General features: G+C 39.1%; 1 protein-coding gene across 2 annotated transcripts in view; it reads left to right on the top strand.

Moving 5' to 3' along the window:
* SLAIN1 (SLAIN motif family member 1) overlaps window positions 1-16823 on the top strand; it is a 48576-nt gene that overhangs the window by 16637 nt on the left and 15116 nt on the right. The window contains exons 3-4 of one of the 2 annotated variants that reach the window (XM_054385990.1): window positions 13113-13262; window positions 15225-15374. In XM_054385990.1, coding sequence (XP_054241965.1) covers window positions 13113-13262; window positions 15225-15374 — 300 coding nt within the window. Of the gene's footprint in view, window positions 1-13112; window positions 13263-15224; window positions 15375-16823 lie in introns of those variants that run through there. The other variant, XM_054385997.1, reaches the window with a different exon arrangement.

Consider the following 16823-nt stretch of genomic DNA (forward strand, 5'->3'; position numbering starts at 1 on the left):
CCACTAGTTATTAGTCTTTTTTTATTTTACCTCTAGTCCAATGAATACACTAAAGGAACAGGACATCTTCATTAGAAGAGTGTGAGAGTACCTTGTGTAATAGCTGAGCTCTGATCTGCAAGGGGAGTTGAACTAATACCTGTTCTTTAAATCAAGCAGAGAAGGGATAAGTAAGCTTATTCCTCATCCTAGAGGAATTCCCTAAGTGTGTACTTAGAGAGTGAAAAGGTGAAGGCACCCGTCTTCCTATGTTTTGTGAATGACAGATGAGACCTTCTAGAAATCTAATTTAAAAATCTGATTTGTTCTCTAAAATAATTCCTGCAACTTTTTTTTTTAATAAATTTGTTTGCACTGTTGTTGAATGTTTGTGCTAATTATTACATATTTGTGAAGAGTTTTAGTTGATGCAATTTTTTTTTTCTGGAATTGCACTTTTACTGTGGTCTTCTCTCATCTTTCATTCAGCTCCTGAGACAAAACTGGAGAAAGGGAGCCTGTCCAGCAGAGTTCTGTGGGACTGCTGTGATAGCAATGACTCAACTCCTGTACTGAATGCATAGGAAGATAAATACAGTGGCACTGACAATCTTAGACCTACCAGTGCAAAGACACAAAGGCTCAAGAGGTCACAAAGCAGCTGTTGTTCTCTAAGGGATGAAAGCAGCATTTCCAAAAGAGTGGGTATGCTGCTGTCCTTGGAGTTTTAAAACTGCTTTTTGACAGATTAGCCTGGGGAAGTCTAATGTAAAATTGCAAGAGATTGATTACGCAAATAAGACTTCTGAATAAAAACCCACTATTTAGTTAAGTGGTTTTGGAAACAGACTTCTTTCTTAGACTGAAGCAAGAAAATGCATAAGACCTGTGCTTTTTTACTATGTATAAAGCAGCTTGCTGTCAAGATTAAAGGTTCTTATGTTCTTAGCCTTGAAGGGTGTGCTTGTGCATATACAGTCATGCAGAAGACCTCACCCCTGCTTCTTATGTTATCAAAACATAAATAGACCCTAAGAGTTAATTCTGTCAACGCATACAACCTGTCTACACCATGCACAGACGTGCCAAACAGCCTTGCTCCAATACACCCACGTATCACAGTGCAGTGCCATATGGATGACACATACTGCTGTAACTGCCACTTGGATCTGACCATAGTGAATGGCATGATACTCCTTCCGTTACAACTTTCAGGTCACATCTGCTTTAGCTACCATGTCTGACTCTGTTTCTGTGTGTTAAACATGCATAACTGCTTTCAAGACAAGGTTCATACTACCTGATTTAATCACATTTAGACTGAGAACCATAGAATGCATTGGGTTGGAAGGGACCCTCGAGGGTCATCGTGTCCAGCCCTCCTGCACTGAATAAAATCATGCTGTTGGTTTACAACAGCAATCTGGCTATGGGGAATGTGCTCGCTCAGGCACCAAGATCGGGCTGTTTTAACTGAAACACACTCTGTGTGAAGTATCTTCACTCAGTTTAATGGGCACACGTATATAGAGAATTATTTGGAATTGTTTGGTCAGGCCTTTACCCTTGTCCCAGAGCATGATTTGGCTGCAGATGAAGAGGAACTACCGGTTTTCAAAACCACTTTAATTCTGAAGTTTAGCAGACACTGTCTAGTGTTTTCAAGGATAATTTAACATGTTTTTAGATGTTTGAGGTTTACAAAGGTCCAATGTAGTAAAGGATTTCTGAAAGTATCCTGTCGAGAATTACTGCTGTCAAATCTACCCATGAAACAGAGATTTTGTTTTCTTCCCAGGGTAGTGATGGTCTTGCCCTCTCTGCCCTCAGGTTATTCTACCAGGGCATAAGAGGTGTGAGTTCAACCAATAACAGCTTCCAGGCCATTAAATCCCCTGCTGCAGTGAGCAGGAACATTTTTAACTAGATCAAGTTGCTCAGAGTCCCATCAGATTTGACCTTGAATGTCTCCAGGGATGGGGCCTCCACCATTTCTCTGGACAATCTGTTCCAGAATTTCACTACCCCCATTGTAAAGAACTTCCCCTATGCAAGTCTCAGCTTCATCCCCAGCTGGCAACTAATCACCACACAGCAGCGGAAATTTGCCTTTACCTGCTTTTGCTACCACTGAAAAAGATGGTCACTGCACCCACATGACTTGTGCAGGGGTGGATGAAGTGCTTCTGTGAATAGGGAACATGAAACTGGTGCTCCTTCCCCTTGGATGCTGAGGCAAACTTGCACACATACAGCTGGTCCCATGGGGCAGAGCTGTATGGCTTGGGAGCAGGAGGACTGTAACAAGAGTCGCATACCCAGTATGTGTACCAGATGGGTTAGTAGCTTGAAAGCTTGCTCCTGCATAATAGATAAGCATGTCCAAAGAAGTGGAAGGCCAGATTTCACTAAGTCAACTGCACCACCAGATACTTTTTAGGATGATGAAGTGCTTACTTAAGTGCACAGAGTTATGATCAGAAGCCCATATTACAAGCAAGCCCCCCAACCCAACATGCATTATTAAGCTTTTATATGATACTAGGTTTCTCTCTTCGTTTATCCTGAATCTCAGCTAGCATGAGTGATGAGTTAGAGGACTCAGTATGCCCATGGGGATGTGCCTGAGAAGGACTGTAGAGCTACAGCTCCCCAGATCCTTTATGTGAAGTGGTTTGTGAAGTCTCTCAAAATAGTTGCTCTGGTGGCTACTTTCCATTTCAAAGTGGAACAACTCATCCTTGTGATTTGGTAGTGGGACAGCAAGTGCTGCTTCTGGGGCGTAAGGAATTTCTGCCTTCTAGTTAAGGCAATTTAATTAACGTTTTTGTTGAATGCCCTGATCAGATTATGGAACTAGCATTAAACTTAAACTTCCTTTGTTTCTTCACAGGAGACCTGAAAATTAGTGACATAATAATGCATTTTATACAGAAATAGGAAATGTTAACTGTGTATATTTTGGTTAACACTCTAGATGTGTATAGCCTTTGTATAGGGACAACTGTGAAATACAAACCTTACAAACCACCTGATTTCAGGTGGAGTTGTCAAGACTGCATCTCCTTCCCTCTCCATGGGCATATGTCATTGCTCCCATTAAAATTAAAGTCACATCTGTGAGAGATGGTGACAGTAGAGTGATACTAAGTCAGAGAAAACAGATTTATGTTCTTCCAGTTTTTGTAATGCTGTGCTCCATAGAACTGTGGCATTAGTAATCTAGCACAGTAGTTATTAAACTGCTGGTCTCCAGTGCTTACTGTGTGAGAGCTGAATCCTGGGCAAGCATCTCTGTGATGAGGATGCTGCAAGCATTGATTTATGAAATCTGCGGAGGTGATTCCTGCAGCTGCATGCTCCTTGCTGTTTCTTATCAACAGACATTCCCCTGACTCTTTCAGACCTAGAGAGAATACACCATGCTGCTCTGTGGAGTAAATGTCCATTGCATTGAAATGGTACAAGTTAGTCAGCAGAAAAACACTGTTGGGGTGCTGCAAACAGGAGGTGGTGAAGAGTGGTCCTGAGACACACACTATAGATGTTCTGTTTTTCAGACCTGAGAGCCAGCATATGAAGAAAAAAACCCCAAAGATGTTTTTCAGTTCAAAACTTAGTCGGTTTTGCTATTTTTGGAGTATTGGGACAAACAGATCATTTAAACCAGTGTTGAGTAATTGAAAAATAGGCTTTCCTCAGAAGTCTCTGGGATTTTGCTGTATCACACTTCTCACTGAAATACAGACAAAGCAGTTGTCAAAGATAATGAATTCAAGAAGGAAAATAAGGTTAGGATGAGTTTCACAACACTTATGTAATGAGCATGAGATTTCTCAGTTTGCTTATGATGATATTACAGAAATGAATGTCTCTTTCACCAGTTGCATTAGAGTGGAGGTACACCTGTGATTTATGAAGGAAAATGTAAACTATGTCACAAATCCTGGCAACCAAAATGTTTTCTTTTTGGATTCGAAGGCAGTGTTAAGCAGGTAGTGAGTAAAATGTGATTTCTATGGCATAGACTACAATAGCAATCTCTGTGTGAAGACACTACTCATTGATTGGTATGCTGTGGAGCTTTCTGCAAGGTTATTTGAAATATTTGAGACCAAATTAGTTATACCCTTCAGGCTGGGTACACCTAGATGCTAGTGGAGATGACACTAGTTTCTTGCCATGGTCCTGCCTTTCTCTAGGTATGTGCACCAGCCTCTTGAGAGCTTCTTTAGGGCTCTTGGATGCTCTGCTGTATGGTATAAACAAACCTGCAAGTCCCACATAGATACACTATATTTGGAATAAGATGATCTTAGGTAGCTGTGGTTGAGCCTTCCTCTCATCCCTTTGTTCAGGGATGTAACCCACTTTCTCTTTGGCAAGGATATATGTCCTGTTTAATCTCCATTTGTGCCTACAGGAATTGCTGCCCACTCAGATCTACTGGCTGAGACAGTTACATGATACCTTCCTTGCCCATCACAGTTGGTACATGCCAGGTGAGCTTAACCAGAGCCCTGATAATTTACTGCCAGAGCAGACTGGGGCAGGAGGTCTGTCCAGCTGGCACTTGGAGGAGTATGTTTCTGTGGCCTTAGGCGCATTCTCTGCACACCACGGTGATAGATCCTTTGAGTGACATTTTAAGGTGGTTACCATTTTGTTCCCTTTTTTTGTTAATTGTTAAACTATGATGGAAGTGTTATTGTTCTGCACTGTATATGTAAGCAAACAATCAGTGCCAGACATGGAGTTCGTATCACCTGTCGTTATACACATTGTGGAGGCTGTTCTCCGATAAGTGTTGGGAGGTAGCATGGGCTTCAGCAGCCCCATCTTTCTTCTGCTGCTTTCCACTTCTCTATCTCTGCCTTAAATGCTCCTCTTCTCCATCTTCCTTGTAAAGGTGATTGAGGAACTCTTCCTTGGTTAGAAAAATAATAGTGAAATGGTCTTTTTAATACAGATCAGATAAGTGATCTGATTTAGTATGAAGTCTTACAATGACATCTGTACTCACTGCTACAGTTTAATAAAACAGCTGAGAAGTTGTCAGGGGGAGGGTTAGAGTAAATCATGAGCCTGTAGGAACATAGCAGAGGTTCCCCTTTCAACTGGAACTGCTGTCAAGAAAGATGCTCAACAACTTTAATTGGATATCTACAGCTGTTTCAGTAGGATGGATGCAAGCATTATGATGCTCGAGTGCCACAAAAGTTATTTTTTTTAATTGCTTAGAATTCAGAAAAAATGAATGCAGTCACTGAAATCTCTTCTTCTAAAGCTCTGTTTATTGTTCCCTTTAATTGATACTGTCAGAGTGAGTTTCATTTGAGTAGAGGCAGAGATCTGTATTGGAGCCTGTCACACTGGACTGCCGTTGTAGGCAACATGGACAAACAGGCCATGTCCTTTACAGATGCTGGTGAGGTGAATTGTGCCACATGCTTTCTCTTTGGGGTATATTGCATCTTGTGATGACTAGGCTTGCCATTAATGCCTGTACATAAGAGCATTATTATTTTATCTGTGGGACATATGGTCCTGCATCCAACAGTGCCATAACTACATACTGGAAGACAGTGAGAATACAGGGAAATGGCATACTTGCCTGCCCCAACACCCTCCCAGCTGTACTTCCCATTCAGAGACTGACTGAACCAGATACCAGCTCTGATTCAGATGTGATTTATTAACCAGTGGTAGATTTCTTTTCTGTGAATTTGTGTGGCCTCCCCATGTAAATTTCTACATCACAGTGTCCTTTGGTAAGAATTCCTTATTTGAAGGATCCTAAGATTCAATGAGGCAAACACTCTTCCTAATGAATGAATTGCTAATAGTTTGACAGAAGAATCTAGGGCTAATATTTTGTTTCAGGTTACCTTATTCAGTAATACATGAGAATGAGTCTTCTGCTCAAAAAGCTGTATCTTACTCCAAACTAGCTGAAATGTGAGAGCTTGCATACTCATGAGTTCTGGTTAAGAATCCACCGAATGGAATGAAAATGTGTCACACTGGCAGTTCATATAAAATGGCACTTGCTGAGTATGGAAACTGGGGAAGGAACAGACATTTGGGCTCTTGGGCATGCCTAGGGCATAATACTTCAGCATAATATTTGTCCCCAATTTCTCAAGAAATGGGATGCTGGGAAGCCAAGTTTGGCTGTTAACTCTGCTCTGAAAGTTTGCTTGTGTGCAAACTCTCTGCATGCAGGGAGAGTTGTGCACACAGAAAGAAAATGAACACTGAGACAGTTGCATTTTTAACAAAGCCTCTGCACTTTTCTGTTTATATAGCTTATTTGGTAAAAAGGTTGCCTTTGAAAAAAAACAAAGGCAAGAGTAATAAAGAGAATAGAAATCTCAACCCTTCGAAGCACATACCTAAGGTGTAGTATCATTCTTTTCAGAAGTTTTGGTGGTGGTAACTCAGATCTCTTAATTCCATTTAATTTCTAGTCTTTTGAATACTTTGATGTCATAAAATAATTTTTTGTGACTAAGTTGGGTTGGAGAACAGTGATTAGACTAGAATCTCCAGCACCCTGCATTTGGAAAGCAGTACTGTCATTTGTCCAGTATAAAGAGAATTTTCAGGTCAGCCTTTCACTCAGTTACATTGCAATAGTGTAGCTGTGCATATATCTTGAAAAAAAATATGTTTTCCCTGCTCACACCAATAGGTAGTAGTTGTCACAACTGAAATATGTCAAAGTGCTTACTTAGCACTTACAGAATCTTAGATTTATGGGTTTGCCACCAACTGCAGTATGCCAGACTACTGCTGACTGCATTGCCTTGCTGTGCTAGCTGAAAGTCCTAGAAACTACTGCAAATTAGATGGGCTTTCTGATATTAGGTAGGCTTAAAATGTATGCTGTGTTTCCTGGGGCAGCTCTTGAGGTGTATGCATAGTTGCGGTTCTCTATACCAAGCAGTTGTTCGCCAGTGCATGCCAACTGAACTGCTTTCTTATGCTACACAAATATTAGATCCTTTTATATTGTTTTTCAAAAATTACTTGTTTTATATGAATGAATTGCAAACCAAACTTTTTCAGGTGCTTCCAGTTCTCTCATACTCTTTAACACTGTTTTTTCAGGTTTCTTAGGCTTAGGGGAAAGTGGGCAGTCTTTATTATATTTTTCCTAATCTATCACTGCGTGTCCAAAATACAATGGCAGTTCAGACATTTTAAGCTGAGCTTGATTGTTTTTTTCATATTTTAAAGTATCACAGGACTGTGCTACTGTACGTGATAATTCTGTGTATTGACTATTAAAAACACTGTGAAAATTTAGATTACTGTAGAGAAATGTCATTCTTGCAAAAGACAATCAAATTAAGGCATTTCATTGCTTTGTAATTTCTTGCTAGCTGACCTACATTAAGAACTTGAGAAACCATAGGATTGAGTGTAGAAAACAAAAGCCAAAGAAAAATGTTGGCATATACTTGTTCAGTTGTTGTAGACCAGTTTATGGAAGTTCAAGTTTCAGGATAAGATGTATACTAAACTGTATTTTGGAGACCCAAATTTACAGACTCCTGAAAGGAGTACCCTTGTGCACTTAAGTGATTTCTGTCTTGTTGCAGCTGGAAAAGAAGGGCCCTCTTGACCAAGAAATCAAGGGACAGAAACAGCAAACAAGCCCCAAGAATATTTTTTGAGTTGGATATGGCAGTTCAGGGAAATGGTTTCAAGCAATGACGAATTCAGTGTGACTGAAAATGTGCTTTAAGCATATGAAGTGTAGCTCTGTGCTGATGGTGAAGTTTGTACCACTAGCTGTGTGGCTGAAGGAGCTGGAGCTGTGGTGAGGAAACTGTACACATTGGAACAAGCTGTTGAGATGATTACAGCTGATGATTATGAGAACTGGGAGTATGCTGCTTGAATAGTCCAGAAGTTCACTGTACAAGAGCATTCAGCAAAATGGGAATATGTACATGCCCCAGACTGACTTCCAGTTTTACAGGTACAACTCAGTGCTCTTGTATTTGTTACAGCTGAAAACGGTGGTGTCTTGGGCCCAGAATTTTTAATCTTGTAACTAATAAAAACACAAATATTTCCAAAAAGGAGAATTTTTGGACTTGTAATTGCAACAGAAAGTTTTGATGAACTGGGTTCAAATTAATCCTGGAAGATGTTGCAGTCCTTCTTTTTTGAGTGCAGAAGCCAAATGCTTCCTCCTGTGAAGTATACCTAAGGATTTTATTTTCTTCTAAGATCCATGTGTTTTGGAGATACTGAAGTACTTGAAAGTATCTACTTAGGTTTTGATTTCACAATTTACCTGAAGACCTTTTCCTGTGTGGGAACATCACAACCTTGTTTGCAGTTGAATATCTAGCACCTCTCTTCGACCTCAAACTGCTTCAAATTCTTACAGGTGCTCTGGGTTTTCTAGGGACCCAAGTAAATCTTTTCAGACTGGTGAGCAGTAGGAGTCCGTATTTCCTGCTTCTTTGCAAATGCCTATCAACGGTTCTATTCAGGGAACTACCTTGATCTTCTCTTCCTCTGGCTGTCTTTTCAGGCACATTAGACACTTGCCTGTTCCCAGATGTACATCTGACTACAGGAGTAGTTTTCAGCCTCTGAACACGGTTTTACAAGGATTGGAAGCAAAGGTTAAATACCTGTATTTAGGAGGAAGAGATTAATTAGATATGCCTCACTGAGGTGATACTTCTCAGAGCTGCTTTAGACATATTCTTATCTATGGTAAGGAGAGGGTTTTGAATTCCCTTGTAGCACTCTTGGATTTCTCCAGTGACTAACAAAATAGTTCTGTTTCCCATGCAGGACTGTGCATTTTAGTACTGAAAGAGATATTTTGCTTTTAAGCACGGCTGCTGTGCAGCTGTGTGTGTGCAGAGCACACAAGGGAAGTGGTTAGGGTTTCCTGCTCTAAAGCAAGCATGTTAGCAGGAGAGTGCTGTGTGTTAAATTGACACTATTGTAAGTATCCCTTCAACTTTGGCTGAAAAGAGGAGTTTTGTTCAGGCTGTGGTGGAAGCCCCATCCCTGGATAATTTTAAGGCCAGGCTGGATATGGCTCTGGGCAAGCTGCTCTAGTGTGAGGTGTCCCTGCCTGTGGCAGTGGGTGTTGGAACTAGGTGATCCTTGAGGTCCCTTCCCACCCTGGCAGTTCTGTGATTCTGTGAAATCCTGATATCCTTAGCCAATGTAATGTTCTAAGTATATCTGATCAGTCATGTGGAGGACCTGCACTTATCTATCTCTTTTTACATCAGTGTAACTGCACCATCTGTCAGTTTTTACTTTGTGTCCAAGCTTATGAATGTTCCCATTAATTTAAATAGCAAATTTTGTCTTCACTTTGAATTTGTGTACCTTATGTATCTTAAATAGGAAAATGCTTTTAGTAATGGAATTGCTTTAGATGTGATACAGTATGCTTTGGTTTTGAAGGGTGCTCTATTGTTTTGGGGCCATGTAGTTCTGTAGATACTTACTTTTTTCAGGCTATCCTGTGAAATTTTCCATCAATTCTTACCAAATGCTGAATATTTGTGTTTACGTGGTTGCTCGTATTTCTCTATGTGAGTTACTATGATCATCTATTTTACCATTTTGGTATCTCTAGGGAAGTGGTAAAAATAAAGTCTTAATTATTTTTTAAGCATTAGATTGTGTGAATAATGATTTTTAAGTTATGAATGGGCTCACTTATTGCTGATTTTTTCATTTAAAGGAAAGTCCTTGATTGCTTGTGTAGTCATTTTGACAAATCCTTTTATGAGAATAAACATTCTATAATACAGTACATTATCAGTGGTTTAGTTACTAAGAATTGATCAAAATATAGGAAATAATGCCCCAGAAGTTGGGTGCTTCCAATCTAACTGTAGACTTTGATGACTGGAACAATTTGTACTTATCGTATTGTAGAATATTAGTTCCATCAAGTTCATGCTTCAAGAAGTCAAATTGTTAATGGGTTTAGCTCATTGCCATTGGTAAACCAAATTGATTTTTTGCTGTATTTTCTCTTGATGGTTCTCTAGATGCCCCTGCTTTCCTTTCTACAGATGATTCTTTTTCTTCCTTCAGTACATCTTCAGTGTAAGGTACTCAGAGCAATATGTTTCTATTCAGCTGCAAAGGTCAGAAACTTCTTTTGTCTTTAAAGGACAGCTGAGTTTCTTACTTCATCTGGGGCTTCAAGAAAAAGCTATAAATTCTGTAAAATTCAGAGCTTTACAGGCAGGCTTTTGAAGTCAAAGGTCTTGACAGCATTGTCTCATCTATGAGTCATGTTTTATTGTGCTAACCAGGACAGTCTCAGAATCAGTTTGGAGCAAAATAACTATCCTAAAAGGACTATCCATAGCATTATATTGGGATTTTGCATTAATTTACCTGTTTGCCTACCTGTCTACAGCACTTGCTTCCTACATATTCTTTTAAAATGTTTTTGGAATTAGCACAAGGTTTCAGTAAGACTGATTTTGGTGATTTTTTTAATATTGTAGAAATACTCAATATGCATGTTGACATTTTCATTTGAAACCTAGTGAAAGCAGTTTTCTGTGTTTTATTCTAAACAATGGAGTCAATTGATTACCTAAAAAGTGTCAGTCCTTTGTTGATGCTTAAACACTATGAAGTTTTATTTTAAACACAATAACAAAACTTCTAGAATTCAGGGTATTTTACATTGGTATATGTAGAGATTTAGTATGTAGAGAGGTTAGTGTAAACAGTTTCTTAGCTTCTTCATCCATCTATCCTTGAAAACACACACTGTTTGAAAGAAGAGTCTGAAATCTGTTTTGCCATAAATACTAATTATATTCTGTGTGTGAGTTCTTGCTTTCATAGTTGTGATAACTGTTGCTTTGTGCTCAGTGTGCCAGCTCACAGGGGTTATTGTAGAGGGTAATGAATGACTTTTTTTTTTGTGCTGTACAGTTGACCACATCTGGGAGAGAGAAAACACTGGCAGCTAATTGGCCTGGCTATTGATCAGGCTGCTACAAAACAGGGTCTTGTGTTAGGCAGAAAAACAAAATCACAAGGAACTCTTCTGCCTTGCTCCTTACTGGTGATTTCTAGTGAAAATGACAAACCTCAGCTGTGGATATGACACTGAGATCTACTCTATCACATGTGTTTCTTTCAGTGAATGCCTCAAATAATTTTGCAGTTATTAAATCCTTATGACTTAATCTCAACTCCAGCAATTTGTGTTAATGAGCAGTTTCTGGAGTTGTATCCATCTGCCTTTGCTCTCCTTTTTGTCCTGGAGCACTTGCATGCTTGGCTTTTGAACTGATCATGTTAGTGGATGTTAAGGACAAACAGCCCTGCCGGGAAGTTAGTGCCAAGCCATTTCCTAGAAGTGGTGCTGATGCTGCTCTTAGTTAAGACTCAGACCTTCAGGTTTCTTTAAGCTTGAAGGAAATAGAATCATGAGAAATAAGCAAATTGCAATAATTCTATGTTGAGGGGACAACAAAGATGACAGTAATTTAGCTCCCTCCCACAGAGCTTGAGCCTTGCAGGTACTCCCTTATTGCAGTACCCTGCTTTGTGCCAGTGCTGGAACCAGTGCCTTCTCTCCAAGCTTAGTAGCAGTAGTGGGAAGGGTAGAAAAGGCTGCTCATTCCTTACAAACCCAGTATCATCTTTGAGTGGGTCAAAGCAAAAGGAACAGAGGGGATATAGCATCTTTTGGACTGATGACAAATTACTCCAAAAGATTACAGAGATAAGATTGAGAGCCCATCAACAAGATAACACTTCCGTGCTATTCCTGTGGCTACTCAGTGTGGATGTTAGCATCAAGGAAAATCAAGTTTACTTGTCCTGCTTTGTCATTCTGACAACAGTGAGGTTTTAAAATAGAGAGGGCCAGAATATTATTTCAGTATCTTTGAGTGTTTGAATGGAATGAGGATTCCTAATAACTTGCCAGGTATGTAGTATTAACTAGTCATGGGGTGGAAAATAGCTTTTGAAGGCTTGTGAGGCCTTCTAGTTTTGAAAACTGGTTAGTGGCATCTGACACCACAAAGTACACATGTCAAGCATCAAGGTTATCCCATCAGTTTCTAAGTTAGGTATAGGTATATTGCTAGCTTCCTCCCTGTGTCATTGTACAGCATCTATCAGGACAAAGCAGATTCTATCACAAATAAATATGTGATACTATAATGTGTCTCTGTACAAACTTTGCTTATATGTGAATGGGTTCTCTGAAATGTACGTTTTAAAAATTTTGCCTTTTTCTTCTACTTAGAACACCTTTAATATTTATTTATTTTCTGAAGAGCACGTAGATATTGTTTATCTGAACTTTTTAACTCCTGTTAAAAAATAAGCATGTCAAAGGACAGTTGTGTTCCTGTTTTCCTGAATGAGCTAAGAACATGTAAATGAAGCCTTTAGGGTTTTTTTGCCTGTTCTGAGCTCTGCTACTGAACAGACAGATTCTTTGCAATCTTTTTGCAAGGAATATGTGGAAAAAGGGGTGGCCTAATCTGTTTTTTTTGTTGATTCTCCAAAGCAATGAAAAAAAAAAATCATGCTTATGTAATCAGGAATTTGATGCTGTAAAAAGAGAAGGGAAAATATAGTGGCTTAAAAGCTTGCTATGGGATTACAGTTGTTTTTAGCACTCGATGGTTAAGCGTCTTTTATTGCAGTGTCTCTGAACTCCCATAACTGATAATTTGACTGCTAAATCAATTGTGTGATGATTGATTGCCATGAGCAATTCCTTGAAGAGCACTATGAATTTCATCTGTGTTTGTCTATTAACTGTAGTGGTTTTTACTTCATCTGTTACTTTGTGTGCTGGCACCCAGTGCTGTATGTGATGAATGTGTACCAAAATGGAGTACACATAGAAAACGGCAAGCGAGACATATTTGCTAGAAAACGTTCTGGAGCGTGCTGTCAAGTGTAAAGGTAGTGCTGATCCTCTGTTTTGCTGCTGAACTTTGACTATTGTTTTGGTTTTGCATTAAGTAAAAAGTTTATTATGAACAGATTAAGATGAGAGTATTTTTCTGTCTGTGAAAGCACTATTCTGTTTATAACTACAAATATTTTTTTCACCCCTTCCCCCCTTGCATCTGTAACAGCTAGCCGATGGCGGAACCTCTTCTCTACACCTGTCTCCTTGGCTTTTCCTTATAGTCCTGTTGCAAGACTCACCCCATATACCAATGGCTTTAATAGTTCCAGCTTCTCTAAAACCTCCAGTAAAGCAATACTAACACCTGAACGGACAGGTAATGCTTATCTTTTTATTGATTTCAGTACTTACATAATTGCTTAATTTAATCTAATCTTGCTAGCATTTAACAGCAGTGCACTCCTCAGGTGTTAATATATAGACTCTCATTGCAGGGGAAGATTTTTATTTTTATGTTTATGTTTATTTTTATTTTTATTTTTATTTTTATTTTTATTTTTATTATCCACAATTTGTCAATTGACTAGCACTATAGGTTATTTTCTGTATTACACAGCATGTTACAGGGAAGTGATGCTAGTAAACAGACCTGTTTCTCAATAATGGTTTACCTGAGCAGCTGTGTCAGCTTAAACAGTCCCCAGCTTTGTTTGCTCTTTACTGCTCATTTCAGCCCCACAGTGCCCCTTCCTTATGTCTACAGAAACATTTGTGTAGCTGTGTAATGAAGTTGCAGGAAGAATTTCTCTATAATAAAAATAGCTGGCAGAATCACATCTGCTTTCAAACTTGCTATTGTTGCAAGTATCCAAGATGTATTTGATGTTTGACACTGATTTTCAGGGGATACAGGAGTTTTAGGGAAAATACAAACTTTCCGTGGGCTGTAAATTGCAGAGTTCATTTTTCCTTCTTCACTACAGGTATCAGGAGTCTATTTCTATCAGTGACTTTCCTTAAGCTGCAGTGGCAGTGGAGAAAATAATCTTCTGGGGAAGAGGCATCAACATTTTATTGCTGGCGGGAGCAGGCATAGTGTAAGGAAGTTAGCATCAGTGTCACACTGATCTGTGTGCAGTTTTCTTTACAACGTGTGAAATCAGGGCAGAAAGGCCTGTTAGGGATATGGGCATTGAAGGTGAGATACAGCTCCAGACTGAGTGCCTGGCATAGGTGTCTGTGTGAGCGAGATGTCTAAGCTCCCTTATTCAATGGGATGTAGTTTAGTCCTTAATTGAAGGCATCTAATGCTATTTTAGAGAGCCTCAGGTATTTTGTCTATCTTCCCACTGCTGCTCCAAAACAGCATGGCTGTTACTACCTCTGCAAAGCCTTGAGGACTGTTGTAACTTTCAAATGTAAAAAGGCAAAGATGTTTACTCCTTACAATCCTTTCAAAGCAAAGTAATCCCCTGTGTGTTCTTTTCTGCTGGAGATATTATTAAAGAAGAGCTAAATGTAGGATGAACTTTAGGCGGCTGTTTTGAGCAGTGCTAAAGGATGCAAACACGTCTGTGGTTACAAGCATGGCTGGTGACCCATGGTCAGAGTGGCTTTTGCCTTACAGGCTGCGGACCTGTGGTGCCCTACAGGATATTAGAAAATTATTTGCTGGTTTATTTGAAGAATTTTTTTTTAAAGTTGGGCAACAGCTAGCTTATGCAACTAACTGCAGTTTAGTTTATATTTTAGTATCATGCAAGGAAAATTTAGAATCCAGAGCTCTTTCAAAAGGTAGCTTTGTGAAGGAGACAATACTTTCTCTTTTTTGGCATGATGTTTGGTCTTAATTGCTATTTTCATGGATTTATATGAAGATTATACAGAACTTAAGATAAAAATAGTAAAATGTAGGTAAATAGCTCTGGTACAGAATCTGAGTACTGAGCAGAAGTTGATGACCTGTACACACTTGTTTTTCAGAAGCAAGTAGGGAGAACCACAGTCCCACAGGGAAGATTCAAATGTAAATGTGTTTAAGACTACACTAAATAATCGGAGCTGTATCAGAACTTCCTTGGGTAAATTATTCATTGTCTGAGCTATGTGATGCTATTTTGGGAACAAGCAGAGAAATTCATGATCCATTGATTCACTTACTACTTCTCACGAGTCTCAAAGCCCTTTGCTATTTGTCGGTGGACTGCACTACTCTTTTGAAAGTTTTTGTCTGTTATACAGGAAAGGTTTTAAGCTACTGTAACATGAAGGGCAGAGAGTTGTGAATTAAAGATGGCCAGATGTATTTACAGACTAAAGGTTGTGCTTTCTTACATAGGTTACATTTCTAGAAGTTCCCCTTTGAGCCCACAGTCATCCATAGACAGTGAACTGAGCACCTCAGAGCTGGAGGATGATTCCATCTCCATGGGATACAAGCTGCAGGACCTCACTGATGTTCAAATCATGGCTCGTCTACAGGAGGAGAGTATGTGGCTTTTTTTTTTTTTTTTTTTCAAAATAGACTGAGGAAGATTTCCTATAGCAGTCAAAACTGCTTTAATCTGGTTTCAGTCAAGTGGATCTTTCTTAAGCAATGTTGCCTCTTAAGTGGCAGGTGGGAAAGCTTTTCACTTGCATGGAGAGGGTGCACATGTTGTTTGGTTCAGGTTAATGGTACTGGATCTTTCAAAACTTGATGCTTATATTTTATAGAATCCCAACCGGTAGTTCCATATCCATTGAGTACATTTAGATTTAGATGATTACAGCGTCTCACCATATTCATTAAATTTAGTGGGTTGTTTTCTTGGGTTTTTTGTTTGTTTGTTTGTTTTTGTTATTCTGTGGAGGGAAGATGCTGAAGTATTTGTCTCGTACATGTATTTTATGAGGAAGTTAAAATAAACAGCTCTTGTGAATTTCTTTGCCTTTAGTTTGATTTTCTTAATTGTCAGATGAATTTTGAAATTAATTCCCTTTTAAATGAATTGAGGCATATAAATGTACTGTTTCGGTTTAAGACTAGTGATTACACACAAATCTAAGCCCAAAAGCTTGTTTGACATAGATTATAGTTTGTCTTGATAGCAATTTTTGGAAAATGCCTTTATTCATAATTAAAAGATGTTTGACTTAGAAGTCTTTCTCACGTCCTATTAGTGCCATGTGAGACATCAAGGAGGAAAATATGAGATGAAAACTGAGAGCAATTCAGAAATGGGAACTGAGGGAAAATGCCAACTAACAAGCTAGTTGATAAAATAAAGATAAAATATAGGGAAGAAATTAGAGCTAAAATCTGGCTGCAGCAACCAGTCTGAGCAGGCTGGAGTGATGCGCTTGTTAGCAGTCGAGCTTGCTGGAGTGTCTAGTGGCCCTTGTTATGTTCAGCAGAGAAATTAGTGTGAGACTTTACATGATAGCTGAATTCTCAGATGGCAAATACATAGGGTCACAGCTTGGAAAATTTCTGATATTATGTGAAAGTTATAAATAAAATTGTGACTATCAAAGGATTGCACTACTTAAGTGGCAGCTGCACTCATCTCCTTCAAACTGAGATTTAAAAAAAGACTTCAGATACTTAGTTCTTCAAAGAATCAGGTCATTGGTAAACTACAAGGAAAAACACTATTTTTCCTCTAATCTGTGTCAGGTGTAATGGTTGTATCTCATCCTCATAGTGGCAGCTGGTACAGAACGTTTGAGCACATGATAGTAGTTGTCCATTTAATCCTGTGGAAAATGGTAGTAGGATACGTGCATGCAGGCACACTCTCTTCACAGCCACAAATAGAAACTCCCACTCAAAGGCGGGGGAGAAAGCATATTAAGAAGTTTCTATGATGAAGCAAAGACATCTGTCAAAGCTGAGGGCTTTTGGTAAATCTAGGAAAGTTGTTATCCGCAGCTATTGGTAGAGTTACTCAGGTTC

Source organism: Indicator indicator, chromosome 1 (assembly GCF_027791375.1).
Source record: "Indicator indicator isolate 239-I01 chromosome 1, UM_Iind_1.1, whole genome shotgun sequence".
NCBI classification, from domain to species: Eukaryota; Metazoa; Chordata; class Aves; order Piciformes; family Indicatoridae; genus Indicator; species Indicator indicator.